The 26,643-nt window shown below is 37.2% G+C and overlaps 3 protein-coding genes and 1 pseudogene across 3 annotated transcripts; all 4 read left to right on the top strand.

The window, feature by feature from the left end:
* Positions 1 to 985: 985 nt before the first annotated feature.
* On the top strand, positions 986 to 3,395 carry LOC149040701 (RYamide receptor-like). The gene is made up of 2 exons (XM_089182784.1): positions 986 to 1,647; positions 3,059 to 3,395. The coding sequence occupies exons 1-2, from the start codon at positions 986 to 988 to the stop codon at positions 3,393 to 3,395; spliced, it is 999 nt and encodes a 332-aa protein (XP_089038910.1).
* A 2,389-nt stretch (positions 3,396 to 5,784) lies between these two features.
* On the top strand, positions 5,785 to 6,759 carry LOC149040702 (neuropeptide SIFamide receptor-like). Its single transcript, XM_089181787.1, has one exon. It carries the CDS (start codon positions 5,797 to 5,799, stop codon positions 6,757 to 6,759), a length of 963 nt encoding a protein of 320 aa, XP_089037913.1. The 5' UTR covers positions 5,785 to 5,796.
* Positions 6,760 to 15,397: 8,638 nt separating this feature from the next.
* Positions 15,398 to 17,054, top strand: LOC149040703 (RYamide receptor-like). The gene has a single exon (XM_089181459.1). The coding sequence runs from the start codon at positions 15,398 to 15,400 to the stop codon at positions 16,484 to 16,486; it is 1,089 nt and encodes a 362-aa protein (XP_089037585.1). The 3' UTR covers positions 16,487 to 17,054.
* A 1,656-nt stretch (positions 17,055 to 18,710) lies between these two features.
* LOC149040704 (QRFP-like peptide receptor) lies at positions 18,711 to 19,715 on the top strand (annotated as a pseudogene).
* The last annotated feature ends 6,928 nt before the right edge of the window (positions 19,716 to 26,643 follow it).

A 26,643-nucleotide genomic window follows, 5' to 3' on the forward strand; every position in this document is an offset into this window, starting at 1 on the left:
GCAATTTAGAACAATAATAATATCTTTGTAAATCATCACTGCGTTCACTAAAAAAAAGATAGCGTTCAGAGCTGTTGGCTGAATGTCGGCAAATGTGACCGCAACGATGAATGAAACACAGGTACCGAGCTGCTTAAATCCAGTTACTGAGGGAAAGAGAATCGGATTCAACTTTGCTTACAGCTTTTATAAAATAACAAAATACAAAATAAAGACAGGAAAAAGTTAATAAGCGAGAAAGAAAAGAGTTTTCACCATGGGAAAAATTATTTGGAACTGTTCCTCATGGAAAACTAGATCCAACTCAATAAAAGAAGTTGGACTAAAGAAAGTAAATGAAAGTTATTTGGTAGTAATCAGCTTTGTTTTGTTTATTGAGACTATAGGTAGCCTCCCCCCCCCCACCCCGAGAACTGCTCAGAGCCAAAGATTGGTCAAAGAAAGAGAAATTATCCTTTTATTAAAACAAATTCAGGGATATGATTCATCGAAACCGATATTTATTCCTTTTTACTCTTTTGTCCTTTTGTTCTTCTTTGATAGTCATATCACTTGTACTTTGGTTTCACGGCAGGGACTGAATTTTGTTGCTCAGTGATGTTTACAATTTGAATAGATGGCCTCGCCGAAGCACAGAAGGTTAATGAGTGTATGCGATCGTTTAAGTCGGTTAAAGCAACGGAGATATCATCTTTGCTCAAATACAGAAACAAGATTAAAATTGTCCCTTTTGCCGACAATATTTGAAAAAGCATATCGTTTGCTTAATTTCGGACAACAGCTGATTCCAACCATACTTTTCTTAGTTAGAGGTCTCAGGTGAAGACTGTCGATTTTCTAGAATTTTTCTATGTATGTTCATTAATTAAACATGTGAAAGTTTGATCTATATAAGATGGATAGGCTGTGTTTTCATCCAGTCGAGTTTAGGTACCCACCGCAAGGCTGTTGGCTGAAGAAAAACCTGATCTCTTGGTATCCAAAAATGTCTGCAAACGTGACAGCAATGGTGAATGGAACACAGTCCATGTCGAGCTGCTTCAACCCCACAGCGAGAAGAATTGGTGAAACCTTCGCCTACTGTCTGCTATTTGTTGTGTCGCTGGCTGCGAATACCTTGATTGGAATAATTGTCTATAGGACGAAAACTCTGAGAACACCAATCAACATTTTGATTGTAAACATGGCAATTTCCGATCTGTTGTTCCCGATTTTCTACTTTCCTCCAATTCTTGTAAGGTTAAACACGGCCAGCTACTGGCTGGTTGGCGGTCCCCTTGGCCATGCGGCGTGTAAACTGAGTTTCTTCGCTGCAGATGTCTCAACTCTAGTGTCAACTCAGAGCCTGTTGTTGATCGCAGCGGATCGATTTGTAGCTGTAGTATTTCCTCTCCGTTCCCCACTGATCAGTTCAAAGCAGTGCCGGTACTTCATTCTCGTCATTTGGATCGTCGCCATGGCAGCCCATTGCCCATATTTGATCGCCTTGAAAGTTGTCGAGCATCCAGAAGGGCTGTTTTGTCGGTGGCAGTGGAATGACACATTTGGAGAGTCCCTATCGCTGCAAACCTACTTACTGGGATTGATCGTTGTTACCATCTATGTCCCTTTGGTTTCTATTTCCATACTTTATTTTGTCATTTCCTTAAGAATTAAATCGCAGAAGATGCCAGGGAAGCAATCAACTAACGCAAGAGAACGGCGTTTGAAGAAAGAAAGAAATGTTCTTAAAATGTCCGTTGCCATTGTCTTGGTGTTTGCCGTATGCTGGTTGCCATTCAGCATCTATTTGTTGCTGTCCCTTTATCCATCAAACATAGCCATATGGTCATCTTGTGGCAGGCAATACTTTAGAACTATTGCCTTTCTTCTGGCGCACTCGTACTGTGCTGTAAATCCTTGCATCTGTTTTATCTTCAGTGGTAATTATCGTCAAGGTCTCAAGAATCTCTTCGGTTGTTTTCCTACAGGCAAAGCTGCTTAGTTATCGTTTTCTCCCCAGCCTTCTGCATGCTGTTTAGATTTATCCGCGCATTGTTGTGGCTGAACAGCAGCCAAAGCCGGTACAACCACAGTGGTTGTACCGGCTTTGGCTGCTGTTGAATCAAAGCAGCTCGTTTCTCGTGTTCCATTTGTGGTTGCGTTTACTTCTGTCAACATTTTTGTTGCTCAGAGATCCTGAGTGTCTTCCTCAGGTAGCACTTCTCTCGCGGGTTCTTTCACTCTATTTAAAAATATGTTTGCTACACTCGATTTAAGGAAAAACGTCTGATCATTAACATATATATTACATTCTAAGCATCCCCAGCAACGGAGATATCATATGTGCTGTAATCCTCCAAAACGTCTTGAGTAGAATTAAAAAATAATACTGATCTTTTTCATGGCTTGTGTGAATTTTTTTCGTTTCAAATTACAAAAAGCTGAAAGCTGACGGGAAAACGTTGCATGGTCGCCTTTTGCAATACTATTTGCCGTTAACGTCACGCTTAACTCCTCTATTTTAGAACAACTTCCTTTCTCATACGTGATGATGCTGAGACAAGCTGTCAACTGTCATTCAACATCACTAAATTATTCTAGTTCAGCACTCGTTATTCTATCACGTGCTTTATTCATGTTTGCCTTTAGATTCAGATCACGCCCAGCGTTGAGCTACCTTTCTTAGAAATGACTTGTTTTTCCTCTTCTATATGTAAATATTATTTTCTAAAAAATTATCGTTTTCACCAGTACCAATCATATCAAAAAGTTAAAAATAATTAGAGAATTCAAAACCATTTTTGTTCTTGACAATCCTATCTTAACTGACTCAATGCCTAACCTAAAAGATTAAATTATTACAGGTTTTCCTGGTGACTTATGAAACCATACTATTTTCATCGCACATAAGAAGTCGGCTTTATATTGTCCTGTACCCTTCCTTTTTGTTAGAACTTCGTGAAAATTTTCTTTAAAACTCCAACAAGTCTATTGAGCAACAAGACTAATTAGTAAGTTCGAGGCTGGATTAAACTTTCGATGGCAACATAATTAAAAATAAATTCTGAATTGAAAAGAAGATTAAATCGCAGAAGATTCCAGGGAAGCAATCAGCTAACGCAAGAGAACGGCGTTTGAAGAAAGAAAGAAATGTTCTTAATATGTCCCTTGCCATTGTCCTGGTGTTCGCCGTATGCTTCTTGCCACTCAGCATCTGCCACTTGCTGTTCCTTTATTCATCAAACATGGCTATATGGTCATCTTGCGGCATGCAATACTTTGGAACTATTGCCCTTCTTCTGGCGCAGTCGTACTGTGCTGTAAATCCTTGCATCTGTTTTATCTTCAGTGGTAATTATCGTCAAGGTCTCAAGAATCTCTTCGGTTGTTTTCCTACAGGCGAAGCTGCTTAGTTATCGTTTTCTCCCCAGCCTTCTGCATGCTGTTTAGATTTATCCGCGCATTGTTGTGGCTGAACATGCCCGCCGTTTCTTTATCCCTATTTATAGAGAATTTGAGCAGAGAAATTTTTGAGACGCGGGCAGCAACAGGAGAAAGAATAAAACTAAATCTGGCGCGATTTGACACTAATTCATCGACCGTAAGGAATAAGAACTTTTAACTTGCGGCTGCCGTCCGCGTCTGCCGTCGATGCTTAAGCTCCCTAATAACTACACTTACGAAGTAGTTGGTGCGGCGAAACCCCTCCATCAAATGATTTACTGTTGGGTGACAGCAAACTTTCCACATTTTACAACGCTGGCCATCTCTTTCTGACTTGTTGAAACTGTTCGTAATCCCTTTTAGAAGAGCCTCGCTATATTGCTTCTGAAATTTTTGACTTAGCACCCGAAAAAAAACAGCCCGTACGTATTTTCAACTGGTCAGGCAAAGTGACAATAGACGTTGTTGAGATAATGTGGGATCTCCTTAAGACACACGCCAGCAGCAACGCGTAATAAATTAAAGAAAAACTTTAGGGCTGAAGTTAATCAGAAAGGGAATACTGTAAACGTTGTAGCGGCAACGTGTAATAAATTAAAGAAGAAGCTTTAGTGTTGGAGTTAATCAGAAAGGGAATACTGTAAACGTTGTAGCGGCAACGTGTAATAAATTAAAGCTTTAGAGTTGGAGTTAATCAGAAAGGAAATACTGTAAACGTTGTAGCGGCAACGCGTAATTGATTAAAGAAGAAGCTTTAGAGTTGGAGTTAATCAGTAAGGGAATACTGTAAACGTTGTAGCGGCAACGCGTAGTTGATTAAAGAAGAAGCTTCCGTGAGCACAATTCTTGGTACCTTCCGTCCAGTTTGCTCATGCAAGCTAGTTTCCTTCAAACGCCCCAACAATTGGCGTTTTTGCGACTAAAGGTTAAAATTTGCCAATTTTTCCGCCTAACGGCTAAACTTTTAGGCCGTTTTATGCCTAACAGTGAACCTGATCGAGAGCCTCTAAGAGGAGTATAACTTATTCAATATTTCCTTACAATCTCGAAATTCATTGCCTATGGTACATCTTCGCGTATTGTTATTATTTATCATTTTGTGGCGAAATAAACTTAATACTTGCTGAAAATGAAGAAAATCATAAAAGCGTCCTCCTCGAAAAGCAGTTACTCTGAAAGTCTCAAAATGTATTGAGCGCCTAGGGCGTTTACTCGAAAAAATACGGCGATCCTCGTTTTTACGCACATACACTACGTCGATTTAACCACGAACTTAAATGAGAATTCATTGTCGGCGGAAAACTGCAATCCCTTCCTGATAGATTATGCTGATGTTCTGAAATTGACTTTCATTACTGAGAGTTTTGCTAGAACGCAGCTTTTGACAGGCTAACCCCAAACACTTAAAGTAAAGAGTGCTTCATCATGCTTCATGAGTGATAATTACTTAGTGGTTTTATTTTTTCTTAAAAGTGTCCCGTGGACTGGTAACGAATTAGCAGGTGATAACGTAGAAAACTGTCATACTTTCCTCTAGATTTCTCCTACTTTCCGGCTCCACCATAGTTGCCGACGTGTCTTCACAGTTTTCTACGTCACAGCTATGTAATATGATCGTTTTGGCCGCGCGCTTAATGGCGGTACTTTTTGGCCTCCTAATCGTACTTTCAATGCACAAAAAATTGGTCAAGAAGAACTCGCTAGGCGCTAAGGTCGATTATTCCTAACTTTAAAAACAGCTATTAACCGGAAAATGCAAAAAAAAATTTCTCGTCACAGGCACTTTAAGACATGATCCATGACAACAAACCCAAACAATTTAAAAATTCAAACATCCCTTTTATAATTTCTTTTTTCACCTGCCGAAATGAGTTAAAGAATTCTAGGTAATTAGAGTTAAAGTGCCCATGACACGAAATTTTTTTGGCGTAAATATTTAGCTTATTATGTGTAAAAACCAATTCCCATAAAAGGAAAATTTCAAAAAAATTAAAACTCGGTTTTTTCGGGCCCTAAAGCGCTTTTATTTTGTCTTAAAAGTGTCCCGTGGACTGGTAACGAATTAGCGGGTGATAACGTAGAAAACTGTGAAACTTTCTTCTAGATTTCTCCTTCTTTCCGGCTCCACCATAGTTGCCGACGACAATTTTAAAAACAGCTATTAACTGGAAAATGCAAACAAAATTTCGTGATCTATGACAACAAACCCAAATAAAGACCTAAAATAATAGGTTTCAGTGTGAATCATCAAAATGAAATATTCAAATGTTCACATCACTTTCACAACAAGCGGTAATACATATAGAGGTGTTTGTGACTTCCATAAGATAATACTTGACTTTAACGGTGACTGAAGAACGCGTCTACGAAATGTCCACGAACTTGAGCGCAACAATGAATGCAACTCAGCCGTTGAACTGCTATAATCCCACAGCATTGAGGATTGGGCACACAATTGCTTACTGCGTAATATTTATTATTTCTGTGGTTGGAAATTCCTTTATTGGAATAATTATTTACAAGACAAAAACCATGCGAAAACCCATCAACTATCTAATTGTGAACATGGCTATGTCAGACCTACTGTTCCCGATATTCTTGATCCCGAAAACTGTAATAGAGATACATGACGATGATTGGCCCATTAGAGGCCATCTTGGCGAGGTTTTGTGTAAGCTCGCTCCTTTTTCAGCCGATCTCTCCTCTGCTGTGTCAATTCAGAGCCTTGTGCTCATAGCAGTGGATCGATTTGTAGCTGTGGTATTTCCCCTCCGTTCCCCGCTCTTCAGCTCAAAATTGTATCGCTTCTTTATTCTCGCCACGTGGATCATCGCCATGGTTACATTCATCCCGTATCTGGTCGCGTTCAAGCTGGTCGAATATGATCATGAGTACAAGTGTGTGCGGCAATGGATGCGTGTTTTTGACGATTCCTCGTCCGTGACAAAATACTTTATGGCAATTTTTATTGCATTTTTTTATATTCCCTTCGTTCTGATGTTTATTCTATATCTTGCGATTTTTTTGAAACTGAAGTCCCAGAGAGGACAAGCGAACGCTCAAATTCAGCGCTTGAGAAGGGAGAGAAATGCGCTGAAGCTTTCCATTGCTATTGTGTTAGGGTTCGCTGTATGCTGGATTCCATTCAGTATTTTTGCATTAGTACGTATGTTTGCAGATGAAAACAATGCTACAATGTCCTGTGGATTCAAACAGTTATTAGAGCAAGTTGCTCTGCTACTGAGTCGAACAAATAGCGCTATGAACCCCTGCATCTGTTTTATTTTCAGTGGAAATTATCGCCAAGGTCTTAACAGTCTCCTCGGCTGCTGAGTGAGTTGCTAGGGTTAATAAAGATGCAATGTATCATGGCAGCCGCTTTGGAATATAATAAGAATTGTTTGTAAACTGAACTGAAACTAAATTAAATACATCATTATGAAAAGTAAAGAACATCCACACTTCAGGGTTTAGAAACAAATCTGTTGCCGTAAAAACATTTTTTCCTAGGGGTGAACCGTTGATATGCATTAAGGAATTCTGTCAACGTTGCATAAGAAACAACTATGAATAAAATATATTAATCAAGTAGTATCTGCTAAGGATAGGATATCGAAATAGGATATCGAATGTCGGTGAACGTGACCGCAACGATGAATGGAGCACAGGTACCGAGCTGCTTAAATCCAGTTACTGAGGGAAAGAGAATCGGATTCAACTTTGCCAACAGCTTTTATAAAATATAAAATAAATAAATAAAGACAAGAAAAAAAATTAATAAGCGAGTAAGGAAAGAAGTTTTTACTGTGGGAAAAATCTTTTGGATCTGTTCCTCATGCAGAACTAAATCCAACTCAGTAATGTATATACCGTCTTTATTTTGTATTTTGTTATTTTCTTCCCCTGCGAGGCGTGATCTGAATTAAAAAGGCAATAAAATTAAGCAAATGACTGGAAAGCAAATACTGATATAGCGTTATTTGTTGAATAACGTTTGACAGCTGGTTCCGTGTGATGACAGCCTATAATTATTGAAGGAAAATGTTCCAAGATGTAGTGCACAGTATTTTAAAGGATTATAGAGAAACCAAGAGTTTCTTTTGAGAAAAACCCAGTAAACTGAAAAATTTAATTTTACTGTTTTCCGTTGCCATCAACGACCGCATAAACGCACTTATGTTAAGTGCTCTGGTGAGGTCATTTATTCAAGGTGTAAATATTACTGAGTGGCAAATGTCATGAAGACCCCGAGGTAAAAGCAACTTACAAAGTGGCCGGTGATATGAGAGCTAAGGAAGGAATTGATGAAGTTTAAATAGCGCAACATTTCTTTCAATTCTCGATTAATTTTTTTTCCTAATTCAGTCAAACCCCAATGTCCCAGGTACTTCTTTGATATCTCTTTTTATTTCTGACGCCAAAGAATAAACAGATGTAATTCTTTCTATTGCTCTAAATATATTTTGATCCCTTCGTTTAAAAACCATTTCAAGCACACTCATTCAAACAATCTGTTAACTTGCTTTTAATTGTTAAAGAAGAGGATTTTAATTATATGTTTTCGGGTAAAACAAGGCGCGGACGGGTTAAATTTTCGCGAACACAATGGTCATGAAAGAGCTGTGGTTACGTACTTTGTTTTGTCTTTATTAAGTGGAGGCTACATGCGATCAATTCGATCTTATTTTTTATCCTGTCTTTTTACCTCTTGGGAAAATTTCAACGACAGCAGTCTACCAAAACATGTTTACAAATATGTAACTAGAATTATATGTATCAAACGATCATTAAGCCGTAATTATTCTAAATAACGGTTTAAGCCGTCATGTAAATTTCCCTAAAAGTCGTGCGGTCTGAAGTGACTTTTTTGGGAAAAAATTTATAAGCGAGTAAGGAAGGAGTTTTTACCATGGGGAAAAATCTTTTGGATTTACACTTATTTAGTACAAGATTATCGAGCAATCATGATTGGTTAATGAGATGAAAGAGATCACGGATTCTTTAACACTTTATCCCCCCCCCCCCCCCTATAATTCTAATTAAGATTTCATACATGACAGTGATATAAACATATTCAAATTAAATAAAGACAGACGAAAAGATGTAAACATGTTCAAATAGAGACAAACAGAACTTAATCGTTTCTTATTAGAGGCTTCAGATGACACCCAAGTTTTCATAGAGCATAATGGGGAACGAATTGTAAAAATTTCTTTTTCCTTTACACTTTGGCCGTCAGAATTGAGAAAATGTCAGATCTGTGAAATAAAGTCATCTGTGTAAGAAATTCGCTCTCGTGTAATTGTATGAAAATTTCCCAAATGATTCTGGTGGAAAAAGAAATATTATCTATTCATCAGACAACACAGTAATATGGTCTTGTGGATTTCAATATTTCACGGATATTGTCCGATTTTTTTTATTTACTCATACTGTGCTGTAAACCCCTGCATCTGTTTTATTTCCATTGGACATTACTGCTAGGTAAAAATCTCTTCAGTTGCTTCTCTATGGCGCCCGGGGCTAATCAGGTTGCGCCGCCGTAGTTAAGCCCAGCACTATAAAATGCTAATCAGTCGCAATCAAGGATAAATTTCGTACTGACCGTTTTAATCAGAACTTACGGAAAGTCAACTTTACAGTAAAAAATATCTTTTTAGTAAAAGTTCTTAGTTGAATAACAAAGGTGAACTTTGTCGATTGTCAGTTTGGTATTTTTAAAAACTATGATGATAAAGACGTTCATTGGTCCCTCTTGAAACTGATCGCTCATTTGCATTCAGCGGCATGTCAAAAAATCAGAAGAAGATAAGAAGCCAGGTATAAAAGCTTAATTTTTTATAACGGAAAATCTTGTTAAACTCTAGAAAGTTTTGGTGACGTAAATAAATTAACAAGTTAGTGAAATTAACTCCCCGAAAAGATGTACAAGACTTAAAGCAAGAAGCGTATTACTGTCTGAATGGACTTCAACATAAACTAATTAATTCAAGCAAAATTACGCTGCTTTGTCTGTTCATACAGTTCTTATTTTAAAAGTTGGGTTCAGAGCCAAAGATTGGTTAAAATAAGGGAAATTATCGTTTGCCTAAAACAACCTCAAGGGTACGGTTCATCGAAACCGATATTTATTCTTTTTTTACTCTTTAGTCTTTTTGTTATTCGTTGATAGTCGTATCACCTGTTCTTTGTTTTACCGCGGAGACTGAAATTTGTCGCTCAGCGATGTTTACATTTTGAATAGATGGCCTCGCCGAGGTACATATGGTTGATGAGCTTATGCAGTCGTTTAAGTCAACTATTTATTATCCATTCGCTATTATGCTTTTTAAACTGAAAGAAAGAAAATGCAAAATTTTTACAGAGCGCTAGCGGCTTTACGCGATACAAATGGCCGGAATACGTTGATTAAAAAGCTGTCACCGTCGAGAGAATTTCGAAACCCGTTAAATAGAAAGTGACTTATTAATTGAGCTGACAGTTGGAAATCCCCAAAAGGAATGTTTACACGAAAAGTAGTCTCGCAATATGCAAAGGTGTTTGAAGATAAAGACCGATTAATTAAGTTATTATGACAGAGATAGTTTACCATAGGGTTGTTTTTTACCTATTGTTTTTGTAGTTAAATAGGGCAAAAGATAGGTTTATTATTATCTAAAAAGTCATTTCAAAACAGTCACAACATGAGTCAAGAGGAACATGGAACTTCAATTTCTAAGATTGATCTTTTCCAGCACTAGTCATTTCAGTTAGCGCTAAACTTAAATCATCCGCTCAGCTGAAGGGAAGTTTTGTGAACAAAGTACCATCAGGCACAAGCTTATTAGATTCAAATCGCTAACTCGGGTTGAGCCCTGTGCATAAAAATTATGTGTCAATACCGACATATTTCATCGGGAGGTCTTTCAAAAGACAGTTATTAAGTGGCGTTTTCAATGCAAACATCCATAGGGGGTCTTTTTCCATTGACGTGCTCAGTTCACAAACTTCTTACAACCAAATGACCACTGAGAAAAATAAAAATTACTGAAACCATCAATTCGTACCACGAAAGATCTTAATATGTGAACTGGAATCGGGAAACTACTATACATGTTGTATTTCAAAACGTGATACGTTTTAACCTTAAACAATCCTAACGGCAAGAACATGTAGTTTAACAAATGAATTTATATTTTTAGTTGGGGTTTTGCGAAGTCTACAAATGGGTAGATATGTTTACCGTCACCTACAGCGCCACATCTCAACTTCAGCATAATGTATGAGAGCGGTGTCGAATTCTAAATTTGCCGTCGGGGTTTCCGTTCCCAGTGGACGCAAATTTTTGGTCATTTCACGTTGATGTTTTGCAGAGGACGGCTAAAATAATGTAGGAAATTTCAAAACGCACGTGCTGAGCTATTTGTTTTACCCATTAGATCCTTCGTTTGTTCCGTTCTCGTCTAGGCCGTCTGAGTATGATCATATTTCTGAGTTCGTAAAAATAAAGCCAGATCAGATGAGAAAGTACAGAGAAGTGGTTCATTAACTTGATTCACATCTATGACCATCTATGGCTTAAAAATGAATTTTTAATTTACACGCTCAGAGATTCTGAGTGTCTTCCTCAGGTTGCACTTCTCTTGTGGGTTCTTACACTCTATTTAAATAAATGTTTTCTTCACTCAATTTATGGAAAAAAGTCTGATTATTAACATATAAATTATAATAGCCATTAGCTGGACGGAAATAATCCAAAGTTGTCTGGCAGGTATTAAAGCTGAAAGTAGACTGAAAAACGTTGTATAGTCGCCTTTTGCAATACCATTTGCCGTTAACGTCACACTTAAACTTTTCTATTTTAGAAAAACTTCTTTCTCATGCATGATGATTCTGAGACAAGTTGTCAACTGTCATTCAACATCACTAAATTATTCTATTTCGGTAGTCGCCATTCTATCATATGCTTTATTCATGTTTGTCTTTAGATTCAGATCACGCATTGCGTTCAGCTACCTTCCTTAAAAATGACTTGTGTTTCGTCTTTTATATGTAAATAAATTTCTCTAAAATTGTTGTTTTCACTTCTTGTCTTCCAAGTCTATCTGTAATCATACTCGTGATCAACAAATCGGACTCCCACTTCGCAGTCGTTCGATTTAGTCGATCCCTCGTATGATTACAGACCGAATTAGACTTCACTCGGTTTTATTACCATCACTAATCTGTTTCGCTTTCTATGGAAATTATCATCAAGGCTTTAAGAGTCTCTTTAGCTGATTTCTTTCTGGTTGACCTAGATGCTTTTTAAACCGAAAGAGAGAAAATGCTAAATATTTTATGGAGCGGCTTTACACGATATAAATGGCCGGAATACGTCGATTGAAAAGCTGTCACCGTTACAAGAATTTCGAAAGTCTTTGAGCAGAACTTATTGATTAAGCTGACAATTGGACAGCTGGCAGTTCTTTCTGGTTGACCCATATGCTATGTTATAGTTTGAGCCCCCGAGCTGTTGCATGTTCGCTCACTAGCTTACGATGTTTCTGGTGCAGGTACACAATATGTCAGCTTTACTGCTGATATATAACAGAAATGGGCTAATTAATACGACTTTGAAGTGAAACTCCTTCTTTGAATAGTCACGAACGAAGTTTAAAGATTGGGATACAACTCAATCGACCCCGCTAAAAAATATATATATAAAATATCTTGTCTACTGGTATTCTGGCACTTATTAATTCAAAATGACCGGTTAAGGAAGTTGAAATAAACCAGGATCTTCAAACTCCTTAGAAAAACTCACTTCAGACCGCACGACTTCGTGTCTATACCTACCTGGCAGCTCAGAGGATTTTTAAGAAAATTTTTATGACGGCTAAAACCGTTATTTAGAATAATTATGGCTCAATGATCGTTTGATATATATAATTCTAGGTACATATTTTGTAAACACTTTTTGTAGAGCGCTATCGTTGAAATTTTTCCAAGAGGTTAAAGGATCAGATAAAAAAATAAGATCGAATTGATCACATGTAGCATCCAGTAAATAAAGACAAAACATATTACACAACCACAGCCCTTTCATGACTTTTGTGTTCGCGAAAAATTAACCCGACCTCGCCTTGTTATATATACCAGAAAACATATAATTAAAATCCTCTTTTTTCACAATGAAAAGAAAGTTAACTTATTGTTTGAATGAGTGTGCTTGAAATAGGTTTAAACGAAGGGACGAAATTATATTTAGAGCAATAGAAAGAACAACATCTGTTTATTCTTTGGCATGAGAAATAAAAGGAGATGTCAAAGAAATACATGGGACATTGGGGTTGACTGAATTAAGAAAACAAAATTGATCTAGAATTGAAAGAAATGTTGCGCTTTTTAAACTTCATCAATTCCTTCATTAGCACTCATATCACCTCCACTTTGTAATTTGCTTTTATCTTTGGGAGTGCATGACATTTGTCGCTCAGTGATATTTACACCTTGAATAAATGACCTCACCAGAGCACTTAACATAAGTGCGTTTATGCGGTCGTTTATGGCAACGGAAAACGGTAAAATTAAATTTTTCAGTTTAATAAGTTTTTTCTCAAAAGAATCTCTTGGTTTCTCTGTGATCCTTTAACATACTGCATACTACATTCTACAACATTTTCCTTCACTTATTATAAGCTGTCATCACATGAAACCAACTGTCAAACGTTATTCAACAAATAACGCTATTTCAGTTTTTGCTTTCCAGTCGTTTGCTTAAGTTTTATTGCCTTTTTAATTTAGATCACGCCTCGCAAGGGAAGAAAACAGCCAGCTTTCATTTTAACTTCATTTTTTCCCCGTTTCCCGCTCCTCAATTACCAGGCCGTTCTCGCACACACATTCCTGGCTTTTTGTTAGCTGATATTAGTTTTTCACGACTCATTCTGGCTTGGAAACTGACATCCGTCAATCGTCTGGTACAAAAATAGTATGCAAACAAGCGGTCAATTAAAAAATACAAAAATCAGCATCAAGTAACTGAAGCACAAATTTATGATACGTATTGAAAGCGTACAAAAACCTTTACAGTTTTACGCCGAAAATACTGTAGCAATTAACAAAGATGTTTATAAATAAGGACATGCACGTTATTTTGTGGCAGACTCTTTCCACGAGGTAGTATCGCTTCTTTACAGCTAATTTTTTACGAAACAAAATAAAAAAATGCGATAACTAATAAATTCTCAGGGAAGTCTCTCCTTTCCTTAAACTGAATGTTGTAATTACCAGCTGTTTACATACACGTCAAGAGAAGAAAATAGACTGAGAAAATGGAACTTTCTAAAACTTTCCTGAGGCCAATGATATTTCTATTTAAAGTAGAATTATCCAAATGAGATCATTCCCAACTCTTTCATCCGAAGTAACTACAGTTGTAGATACTTTTGCTAATCAAAATGAAGGTTCAGGTACATCTGTCGATATTCTTAAATTTCTGGAGAAGCTAACGTATGCAATTTAGAACAATAATAATATCTATGCAAATCATCACTGCGTTCACTTAAAAAAAGAGCGTTCAGAGCTGTTGGCTGAATGTCGGCGATGTGATCGCAACGATGAATGGAACACAAGTAACGAGCTACTTAAATCCAGTTACTGAGGGAAAGAGAATCGAATTCAACTTTGCTTACAGCTTTTATGAAATAACAAAATACAAAATAAAGACCGGAAAAAGTTAATAAGCGAGTAAGAAAAGAGTTTTTACTATAGCAAAAATCATTTGAATCTGTTCCTCATGGAAAACTAGATCCAACTCAGTAAAAGAAGTTGGACTAAAGAAAGTAAATGAAAGGTATTTGTCAGTAATCAGCTTTGTTTTGTTTATTGAGACTAAAGGTAGCCCCCCGAGAACTACTCAGTGCCAAAGCTTAGTTAAAGAAAGGAAAATTCTCCTTTTCTCAAAACAACTTCAGGGATACGGTTCATCGAAACCGATATTTATCCTTTTTTACTCTTTTGTCCTTTTGTTCTTCTTTGATAGTCATATCACCTGTACTTTGGTTTTACCGCGGGGACTGAATTTTGTTGCTCAACGATGTTTACATTTCGAATAGATGGCCTCGCCGAGGCACAGAAGGTTAATGAGTGTATGCGATCGTTTAAGTCGGTTAAAGCAACAGAGATATCATCTTTGCTCGAATACAGAAACAAGATTAAAGGAAAAATTTACATCGTAAGCCATATGAATTCTGTCATGTAAATTTGTTAAATTATTACAAGTTCTCTTGGTGACTTATGAAACCATACCATTTTTCTCGCGCATAGGAAATCGGCTTTTTCCCGGCTGTTTCCTTCCCTTTTATTACAACTTCCTGAAAGTTTTCTTTAAAACTCCAACCAGTCTACTGAGCAACAAGCTCAGGCTAATTAAACTTTCGATGGCAACATAATTAAAAATGAATTCTGAATTGAAAAGAAAAATTATGAAGCCATACCATTTTTCATCGCACATAAGAAGTCGGCCTTATATTGTCCTGTACCCTTCCTTTTTGTTACGACTTCGTGAAGATTTTCTTTTATACTCCAATAAGTTTACTAAGCAACAAGACTAATCAGTAAGTTCGAGGCTGGATTAAACTTTTGATGGCAACATAATTAAAAATAAATTCTGAATTGAAAAGAAGATTGTAGATCTTTTCGCTACCAGCTGTCAACCGTTATTCTATATCAGTAAACATCTGTGGCTGGGCTATTTCTGGAGCCATTGGAACAATATTGATAATGATTATATAAACTCATATAGGATGGGCTCCTCCTTATAAACTTGAGAAAATTGTCCCTTTTGCCGACAATATTTGAAAAAGCATATCGTTTGCTTAATTTCGGTCAACGGCTGATTCCAACCATACTTTTCTTAATTAGAGGTCTCAGGTGAAGACTGTCGATTTTCTAGAATTTTCCCGGGTATGTTCATTAATTAAACATGTGAAAGTTTGATCTATATAAGATGGATAGGCTGTGTTTTCATCCAGTCGAGTTTAGGTACCCACCGCAAGGCTGTTGGCTGAAGAAAAACCTGATCTCTTGGTATCGAAAAATGTCTGCAAACGTGACAGCAATGGTGAATGGAACACAGTCCATGTCGAGCTGCTTCAACCCCACAGCGACAAGAATTGGAGGAACCTTCGCCTACTGTCTGCTATTTGTTGTGTCGCTGGCTGCGAATACCTTCATTGGAATAATTGTCTATAGGACGAAAACTATGAGAACACCAATCAACATTTTGATAGTAAACATGGCACTCTCCGATCTGTTGTACCCGATTTTCTTCTTTCCTAAAATTTTGGTAGAGTTAAACACGGCCGGCCACTGGCTGGTTGGCGGTCCCCTTGGCCATGCGGCGTGTAAACTGAGTTTCTTCGCTGCAGATGTCTCAACTCTAGTGTCAACTCAGAGCCTGCTGTTGATCGCAGTGGATCGATTTGGGGCTGTGGTATTTCCTCTCCGTTCCCCACTGATCAGTTCAAAGCAGTGCCGGTACTTCATTCTCGTCATTTGGATCGTCGCCATGGCAGTCCATTGCCCATATTTGATCGCCTTTAAAGTTCTTGAGTATTCAGAAGGGCTAGTTTGTTCGTTGCAGTGGAATGACACATTTGGAGAGTCCCTATCGCAGCAAACCTTCATACTGGGAGGGATCGTTGTTATCATATATGTCCCTTTGGTTTTGATTGCCATACTTTATTTTGTCATTTCCTTAAAAATTAAATCGCAGAATATTCCAGGGAAGCAATCAGCTAACGCAAGAGAACGGCGTTTGAAGAAAGAAAGAAATGTTCTTAATATGTCCCTTGCCATTGTCCTGGTGTTCACCGTATGCTTCTTGCCACTCAGCATCCGCCACTTGCTGTTCTTTTATTCATCAAACATCGCTATATGGTCATCTTGCGGCATGCAATACTTTGGAACTATTGCCTTTCTTCTGGTGCACTCGTACTGTGCTGTAAATCCTTGCATCTGTTTTATCTTCAGTGGTAATTATCGTCAAGGTCTCAAGAAACTCATCGGTTGTTTTCCTACAGGCGAAGCTGCTTAGTTATCGTTTTCTCCCCAGCCTTCTGCATGCTGTTTGGATTTATCCATGCATTGATGTGGCTGAACATGCCCGCCGTTTCTTTATCCCTATTTATAGAGAATTTGAGCAGAGAAATTTTTGAGACGCGGGCAGCAACAGGAGAAAGAATAAAACTAAATCTGGCGCGATTTGACACTAATTCATCGACCGTAAGGAATAAGAACTTTTAACTTGCGGCTGCCGTCCGCGTCTGCCGTCGATGCTTAAGCTCCCTAATAACTACACTTACGAAGTAGTTGGTGCGGCGAAACCCATCCATCAAATGATTTACTGTTTGGTGACAGCAAACTTTCCACATTTTACAACTCTGGCCATCTCTTTCTGACTTGTTGAAACTGTTCGTAATCCCTTTTAGAAGAGCCTCGCTATATTGCTTCTGAAATTTTTGACTTGGCACCCGAAAAAAAACAGCCCGTACGTATTTTCAACTGGTCAGGCAAAGTGACAATAGACGTTGTTGAGATAATGTGGGATCTCCTTAAGACACACGCCAGCGGCAACACGTAATAAATTAAAGAAAAACTTTAGAGCTGAAGTTAATCAGAAAGGGAATACTGTAAAAGTTGTAGCGGTAACGTGTAATAAATTAAAGAAAAAGCTTTAGAGTTGGAGTTAATCAGTAAGGGAATACTGTAAACGTTGTAGCGGCAACGCGTAATTGATTAAAGAAGAAGCTTCCGTGAGCACAATTCTTGGTACCTTCCGTCCAGTTTGCTCATGCAAGCTAGTTTCCTTCAAACGCCCCAACAATTGGCGTTTTTGCGACTAAAGGTTAAAATTTGCCAATTTTTCCGCCTAACGGCTAAACTTTTAGGCCGTTTTATGCCTAACGGTGAACCCGATCGAGAGCCTCTAAGAGGAGTATAACTTATTCAGTATTTCCTTACAATCTCGAAATTCATTGCCTATGGTACATCTTCGCGTATTGTTATTATTTATCATTTTGTGGCGAAATAAACTTAATACTTGCTGAAAATGAAGAAAATCACAAAAGCGTCCTCCTCGAATAAGCGGTTACTCTGAAAGTCTAAAAATGTATTAAGCGCCCAGGGCGTTTACTCGAAAAAATACGGCGATCCTCGTTTTACGCACATACACGACGTTGATTTAACCACGAACTTAAATGAGAATTCATTGTCGGCGGAAAACTGCAATCCCTTCCTGATAGATTATGCTGATGTTCTGAAATTGACTTTCATTACTGAGAGTTTTGCTAGAACGCAGCTTTTGACAGGCTAACCCCAAACACTTAAAGTAAAGAGTGCTTCATCATGCTTCATGAGTGATAATTACTCAGTGGTTTTATTTATTCTTAAAAGTGTCCCGTGGACTGGTAACGAATTAGCAGGTGATAACGTAGAAAACTGTCATACTTTCCTCTAGATTTCTCCTACTTTCCGGCTCCACCATAGTTGCCGACGTGTCTTCACAGTTTTCTACGTCACAGCTATGTAATATGATCGTTTTGGCCGCGCGCTTAATGGCGGTACTTTTTGGCCACCTAATCGTACTTTCAATGCACAACAAATTGGTCAAGAAGAACTCGCTAGGCGCCAAGGTCGATTATTTCTAACTTTAAAAACAGCTATTAACCGGAAAATGCAAAAAAAAATTTCTCGTCACAGGCACTTTAAGACATGATCCATGACAACAAACCCAAACAATTTAAAAATTCAAACATCCCTTTTATAATTTCTTTTTTCACCTGCCGAAATGAGTTAAAGAATTCTAGGTAATTAGAGTTAAAGTGCCCATGACACGAAATTTTTTTGGCGTAAATATTTAGCTTATTATGTGTAAAAACCAATTCCCATAAAAGAAAAATTTCAAAAAACTTAAAACTCGGTTTTTTCGGGCCCTAAAGCGCTTTTATTTTGTCTTAAAAGTGTCCCGTGGACTGGTAACGAATTAGCGGGTGATAACGTAGAAAACTGTGAAACTTTCTTCTAGATTTCTCCTACTTCCGGCTCCACCATAGTTGCCGACGGCAATTTTAAAAACAGCTATTAACTGGAAAATGCAAACAAAATTTCGTGATCTATGACAACAAACCCAAATAAAGACCTAAAATAATAGGTTTCAGTGTGAATCATCAAAATGAAATATTCAAATTTTCACATCACTTCCACAGCAAGCGGTAATACATATAGAGGTGCTTGTGACTTCCATAAGATCATACTTGACTTTAACGGTGACTGAAGAACGCGTCTACGAAATGTCCACGAACTTGAGCGCAACAATGAATGCAACTCAGCCGTCGAACTGCTATAATCCCACAGCATTGAGGATTGGGCACACAATTGCTTACTGCGTAATATTTATTATTTCTGTGGTTGGAAATTCCTTTATTGGAATAATTGTTTACAAGACAAAAACCATGCGAAAACCCATCAACTATCTAATTGTGAACCTGGTTATGTCAGACCTACTGTCCCCGATATTCTTGATCCCGAAAACTGTAGTAGAGATACATGACGATGATTGGCCCATTAGAGGCCATCTTGGCGAGGTTTTGTGTAAGCTCGCTCCTTTTTCAGCCGATCTCTCCTCTGCTGTGTCAATTCAGAGCCTTGTGCTCATAGCAGTGGATCGATTTGTAGCTGTGGTATTTCCCCTCCGTTCTCCGCTCTTCAGTTCAAAATTGTATCGCTTCTTTATTCTCGCCACGTGGATCATCGCCATGGCTACATTCATCCCGTATCTGGTCGCGTTCAAGCTGGTCGAATATGATCATGAGTACAAGTGTGTGCGGCAATGGATGCGTGTTTTTGACGATTCCTCGTCCGTGACAAAATACTCTATGGCACTTTTTATTGCATTTTTTTATATTCCCTTCGTTCTGATGTTTATTCTATATCTTGCGATTTTTTTGAAACTGAAGTCCCAGGGAGGACAAGGCGAACGCTCAATGAACGCTCAAATTCAGCGCTTGAGAAGGGAGAGAAATGCGCTGAAGCTTTCCATTGCTATTGTGTTAGGATTCGCTGTATGCTGGATTCCATTCAGTATTTTTGCATTAGTACGTATGTTTGCAGATGAAAACAATGCTACAATGTCCTGTGGATTCAAACAGTTATTAGAGTAAGTTGCTCTGCTACTGAGTCGAACAAATAGCGCTATGAACCCCTGCATCTGTTTTATTTTCAGTGGAAATTATCGCCAAGGTCTTAACAGTCTCCTCGGCTGCTGAGTGAGTTGCCAGGGCTAATAAAGATGCAATGTATCATGGCAGCCGCTTTGGAATATAATAAGAATTGTTTGTAAACTGAACTGAAACTAAATTAAATACATCATTATGAAAAGTAAAGAACATCCACACTGAGGGGTTTAGAAACAAATCTGTTGCCGTAAAAACATTTTTTCCTAGGGGTGAACCGTTGATATGCATTAAGGAATTCTGTCAACGTTGCATTAGAAACAACTATGAATAAAATATATTAATCAAGTAGTATCTGCTAAGGATAGGATATCGAAATAGGATATCGAATGTCGGTGAACGTGACCGCAACGATGAATGGAGCACAGGTACCGAGCTGCTTAAATCCAGTTACTGAAGGAAAGAGAATTAGATTCAACTTTGCCAACAGCTTTTATAAAATATAAAATAAATAAATAAAGACAGGAAAAAAGTTAATAAGCGAGTAAGGAAAGAAGTTTTTACTGTAGGAAAAATCTTTTGGATCTGTTCCTCATGCAGAACTAAATCCAACTCAGTAATGTATATACCGCCTTTATTTTGTATTTTGTTATTTTCTTCCCCTGCGAGGCGTGATCTGAATTAAAAAGGCAATAAAATTAAGCAAATGACTGGAGAGCAAATACTGATATAGCGTTATTTGTTGAATAACGTTTGACAGCTGGTTCCGTGTGATGACAGCCTATACTTGAAGGAAAATGTTCCAAGATGTAGTGCACAGTATTTTAAAGGATTATAGAGAAACCAAGAGTTTCTTTTGAGAAAAACCCAGTAAACTGAAAAATTTAATTTTACTGTTTTCCTTTGCCATCAACGACCGCATAAACGCACTTATGTTAAGTGCTCTGGTGAGGTCATTTATTCAAGGTGTAAATATTACTGAGTGGCAAATGTCATGAAGACCCCGAGGTAAAAGCAACTTACAAAGTGGCCGGTGATATGAGTGCTAAGGAAGGAATTGATGAAGTTTAAATAGCGCAAAATTTCTTTCAATTCTCGATCAGTTTTTTTTCCTAATTCAGTCAAACCCTAATGTCCCATGTACTTCTTTGATATCTCTTTTTATTTCTCATGCCAAATAATAAACAGATGTAATTCTTTCTATTGCTCTAAATATATTTTGATCCCTTCGTTTAAAAACCATTTCAAGCACACTCATTCAAACAATCTGTTAACTTGCTTTTAATTGTTAAAGAAGAGGATTTTAATTATATGTTTTCGGGTATAACAAGGCGCGGACGGGTTAAATTTTCGCGAACACAATGGTCATGAAAGAGCTGTGGTTACGTACTTTGTTTTGTCTTACTTTGTTTTGTCTTAATTAAGTGGAGGCTACATGCGATCAATTCGATCTTATTTTTTATCCGGTCCTTTTACCTCTTGGGAAAATTTCAACGACAGCAGTCTAAAAAAACATGTTTAAAAATATGTAACTAGAATTATATGTATCAAACGATCATTAAGCCATAATTATTCAAAATAACGGTTTAAGCCGTCATGTAAATTTCCCTAAAAGTCGTGCGGTCTGAAGTGACTTTTTTGGGAAAAAATTAATAAGCGAGTAAGGAAGGAGTTTTTACCATGGGGAAAAATCTTTTGGATTTACACTTATTAAGTACAAGATTGTCGAGCAATCATGATTGGTTAATGAGATGAAAGAGATCACGGATTCTTTAACACTTTATCCCCCCCCCCTCTATAATTCTAATTAAGATTTCATACATGACAGTGATATAAACATATTCAAATTAAATAAAGACAGACGAAAAGATATAAACATGTTCAAATAGAGACAAACAGAACTTAATTGTTTCTTATTAGAGGCTTCAGATAACACCCAGTTTTCATGAAGCATAATGGGGAACGAATTTTAAAAATTTCTTTTTCCTTTACACTTTGGCCGTCAGAATCGAGAAAATGTCAGATCTGTGAAATAAAGTCATCTGTGTTGGAAATTTGCTCTCGTGTAATTGTATGAAAATTTCCCAAATGCTTCTGATGGAAAAAGTAACATTATCTATTCATCAGACAAAACAGTGATATGGTCTTGTGGATTTTAATATTTCACGGAGATTGTCCGATTTTTGATGTACTCATACTGTGCTGTAAGCCCCTGCATTTGTTTTATTTCCATTGGACATTACCGCCAGGGTCCTAAAAATCCCTTCATTTGCTTCTCCATAGCGCCAAGGGCTAATCAGATTGCGCCGCCGTAGCTAAGCCCCGCACTATAAAATGCTCATCAGTCGCAATCAAGGATAAATTTAGTACTGACCGTTTTAATCAGAACTTAAGGAAAGTCAAGTTAACAGTAAAAAAATATCTTTTTAGTAAAAGTTCTCAGTTGAATAACAAAGGTGAACTTTGTCGATTGTCAGTTTGATGTTTTTAAAAACTATGATGATAAAGACGTTCATTGGTCCCTCTTGAAACTGATCGCTCATTTGCATTCAGCGGCATGTCAAAAAATCAGAAGAAGATAAGAAGCCAGGTATAAAAGCTTAATTTTTTATAACGAAAAATCTTGTTAAACTCAAGAAACTTTATGGGAGTTTTGGTGACGAAAATAAATTAACAAGTTAGTGAAATTAACTCCCCGAAAAGATGTACAAGACATAAAGCAAGAAGCGTATTCCTGTCTGAATGGACTTCAATATAAACTAAATAATTCAAGCAAAATTACGCTGCTTCGTCTGTTCATGCAGTTTTTCTTATTTTAAAAGTTGGGTTCAGAGCCAAAGATTGGTTAAAATAAGGGAAATTATCGTTTGCCTAAAACAACCTCAGGGATGCGGTTCATCGAGGCTTTTTTTTACTCTTTCGTCTTTTTGTTCTTCTTTGATAGTCATATCACCTGTACTTTGGTTTTACCGCGGAGACTGAAATTTGCCGCACGGCGATGTTTACATTTTGACTAGATGGACTCGCCGAGGCACATATGGTTGATGAGCTTATGCAGTCGTTTAAGTCAACTATTTATCTCCATTTGCTATTATGCTTTTTAAATCGAAAGAAAGAAAATGCAAAATTTTTACAGAGCGGCTTTACGATACAAATGGCCGGAATACTTTGATCAAAAAGCTGTCACCGTTAAAAGAATTTCGAAATTCGTTAAATAGAAAGTGAGCTGACAGTTGGAAATTCCCAAAAAAGAATGTTTACACGAAAAGTAGTCTCGCAATATGCAAAGGTATTTGAAGATAAAGACCGATTAATTAAGTTATTATGACAGAGATAATTTACCGTAAGGTTGTTTTGTAGGTATTGTTTTTGTAGTTAAATAGGGCGAATGAAAGGTTTGTTATTATCTAAAAAGTCATTTCAAAACAGTCACAACATGAATCAAGAAGAAAATGGAACTTCAATTTCTAAGATTGATCTTTTCCAGCACTAGTCATTTCAGTTGGCGCTAAACTTAAATGATCCGCTCAGCTGAAGGAAAGTTTCGTGAACAAAGTACCATCACGCACAAGCTTATCGGATTCAAATCGCTAACTAGGGTTGAGCCCTGTGCATAAAAATTATGTGTCAATACCGACATATTTCATCGGGAGGTCTTTCAAAAGACAGTTATTAAGTGGCGTTTTCAATGCAAACATCCATAGGGGGTCTTTTTCCATTGACGTGCTCAGTTCACAAACTTCTTACAACCAAATGACCACTGAGAAAAATAAAAATTACTGAAACCATCAATTCGTACCACGAAAGATCTTAATATGTGAACTGGAATCGGGAAACTACTATACATGTTGTATTTCAAAACGTGATACATTTTAACCTTAAACAATCCTAACGGCAAGAACATGTAGTTTAACAAATGAATTTATATTTTTAGTTGGGGTTTTGCGAAGTCTACAAATGGGTAGATATGTTTACCGTCACCTACAGCGCCACATCTCAACTTCAGCATAACGTATGAGAGCGGTATTGAATTCTAAATTTGCCGTCGGGGTTTCATCAAGGCTTTAAGAGTCTCTTTAGCTGATTTCTTTCTGGTTGACCTAGATGCTTTTTAAACCGAAAGAGAGAAAATGCTAAATATTTTATGGAGCAGCTTTACACGATATAAATGGCCGGAATACGTCGATTGAAAAGCTGTCACCGTTACAAGAATTTCGAAAGTCTTTGAGCAGAAAGCGACTTATTGATTAAGCTGACAGTTGGACAGCTGGCAGTTCTTTCTGGTTGACCCATATGCTATGTTGTAGTTTGAGCCCCCGAGCTGTTGCATGTTCGCTCACTAGCTTACGATGTTTCTGGTGCAGGTACACAATATGTCAGCTTTACTGCTGATATATAACAGAAATGGGCTAATTAATACGACTTTGAAGTGAAACTCCTTCTTTGAATAGTCACGAACGAAGTTTAAAGATTGGGATACAACTCAATCGACCCCGCTAAAAAATATATATATATAAAATATCTTGTCTACTGGTATTCTGGCACTTATTAATTCAAAATGACCGGTTAAGGAAGTTGAAATAAACCAGGATCTTCAAACTCCTTAGAAAAACTCACTTCAGACCGCAAGACCTCGTGTCTATACCTAACTGGCAACTCAAAGAATTTTTAAGAAAATTTTTATGACGGCTTAAAACGTTATTTAGAATAATTATGGCTTAATGATCGTTTGATATATATAATTCTAGGTACATATTTTGTAAACACTTTTTGTAGAGCGCTGTCGTTGAAATTTTTCCAAGAGGTTAAAGGATCAGATAAAAAAATAAGATCGAATTGATCACATGTAGCATCCAGTAAATAAAGACAAAACATATTACATAACCACAACCCTTTCATGACTTTTGTGTTCGCGAAAAATTAACCCGACCTCGCCTTGTTATATATACCAGAAAACACATAATTAAAATCCTCTTTTTTCACAATGAGAAGAAAGTTAACTTATTGTTTGAATGAGTGTGCTTGAAATAGGTTTAAACGAAGGGATGAAATTATATTTAGAGCAATAGAAAGAACAACATCTGTTTATTCTTTGGCATGAGAAATAAAAGGAGATGTCAAAGAAATACATGGGGACATTGGGGTTGACTGAATTGAGAAAACAAAATTGATCTAGAATTGAAAGAAATGTTGCGCTTTTTAAACTTCATCAATTCCTTCATTAGCACTCATATCACCTCCACTTTGTAATTTGCTTTTACCTTTGGGAGTGCATGACATTTGTCGCTCAGTGATATTTACACCTTGAATAAATGACCTCACCAGAGCACTTAACATAAGTGCGTTTATGCGGTCGTTTATGGCAACGGAAAACGGCAAAATTAAATTTTTCAGTTTAATAAGGTTTTTTCTCAAAAGAATCTCTTGGTTTCTCTGTGATCCTCTAACATACTGCATACTACATTCTATAACATTTTCCTTTACTTATTATAAGCTGTCATCACATGAAACCAGCTGTCAAACGTTATTCAACAAATAACGCTATTTCAGTTTTTGCTTTCCAGTCGTTTGCTTAAGTTTTATTGCCTTTTTTATTTAGATCACGCCTCGCAGGGGAAGAAAACAGCCAGCTTTCATTTTAACTTCATTTTTTCCCCGTTTCCCGCTCCTCAATTACCAGGCCGTTCTCGCACAAACATTCCTCGCTTTTTGTTAGCTGATATTAGTTTTTCACGACTCATTCTGGCTTGGAAACTGAAATCCGTCAATCGTCTGGTACAAAAATAGTATGCAAACAAGCGGTCAATTAAAAAATACAAAAATCAGCATCAAGTAACTAAAGCACAAATTTATGATACGTATTGAAAGCGTACAAAAACCTTTACAGTTTTACGCCGAAAATACTGTAGCAATTAACAAAGATGTTTATAAATAAGGACATGCATGTTATTTTGTGGCAGACTCTTTCCACGAGGTAGTATCGCTTCTTTACAGCTAATTTTTTACGAAACAAAATAAAAAATGCGATAACTAATAAATTCTCAGGGAAGTCTCTCCTTTCCTTAAACTGAATGTTGTAATTACCAGCTGTTTACATACACGTCAAGAGATGAAAATAGACTGAGAAAATGGAACTTTCTAAAACTGTCCTGAGGCCGATGATATTTCTATTTAAAGTAGAATTATCCAAATGAGATCATTCCCAACTCTTTCATCCGAGGTAACTACAGTTGTAGATACTTTTGCTAATCAAAATGAAGGTTCAGGTACATCTGTCGATATTCTTAAATTTCTGGAGAAGCTAACGTATGAAATTTAGAACAATAATAATATCTATGCAAATCATTACTGCGTTCACTTAAAAAAAGGGCGTTCAGAGCTGTTGGCTGAATGTCGGCAATGTGATCGCAACGATGAATGGAACACAGGTAACGAGCTACTTAAATCCAGTTACTGAGGGAAAGAGAATCGAATTCAACTTTGCTTACAGCTTTTATAAAATAACAAAATACAAAATAAAGACAGGAAAAAAGGTAATAAGCGAGTAAGAAAGAAGTTTTTACTATGGGAAAAATCATTTGGATCTGTTCCTCATGGAAAACTAGATCCAACTCAGTAAAAGAAGTTGGACTAAAGAAAGTAAATAAAAGTTATTTGTCAGTAATCGGCTTTGTTTCGTTTATTGAGACTAAAGGTAGCCCCCCGAGAACTACTCAGTGCCAAAGCTTGGTTAAAGAAAGGAAAATTATCCTTTTCTTAAAACAACTTCATGGATACGGTTCATCGAAACCGATATTTATCCTTTTTTACTCTTTTGTCCTTTTGTTCTTCTTTGATAGTCATATCACCTGTACTTCGGTTTTACCGCGGGGACTGAATTTTGTTGCTCAACGATGTTTACATTTTGAATAGATGGCCTCGCCGAGGCACAGAAGGTTAATGAGTGTATGCGATCGTTTAAGTCGGTTAAAGCAATGGAGATATCATCTTTGCTCGAATACAGAAACAAGATTAAAGGAAA

Source organism: Pocillopora damicornis, chromosome 9, assembly GCF_964200805.1.
Source record: "Pocillopora damicornis chromosome 9, jaPocDami1.2, whole genome shotgun sequence".
NCBI classification, from domain to species: Eukaryota; Metazoa; Cnidaria; class Anthozoa; order Scleractinia; family Pocilloporidae; genus Pocillopora; species Pocillopora damicornis.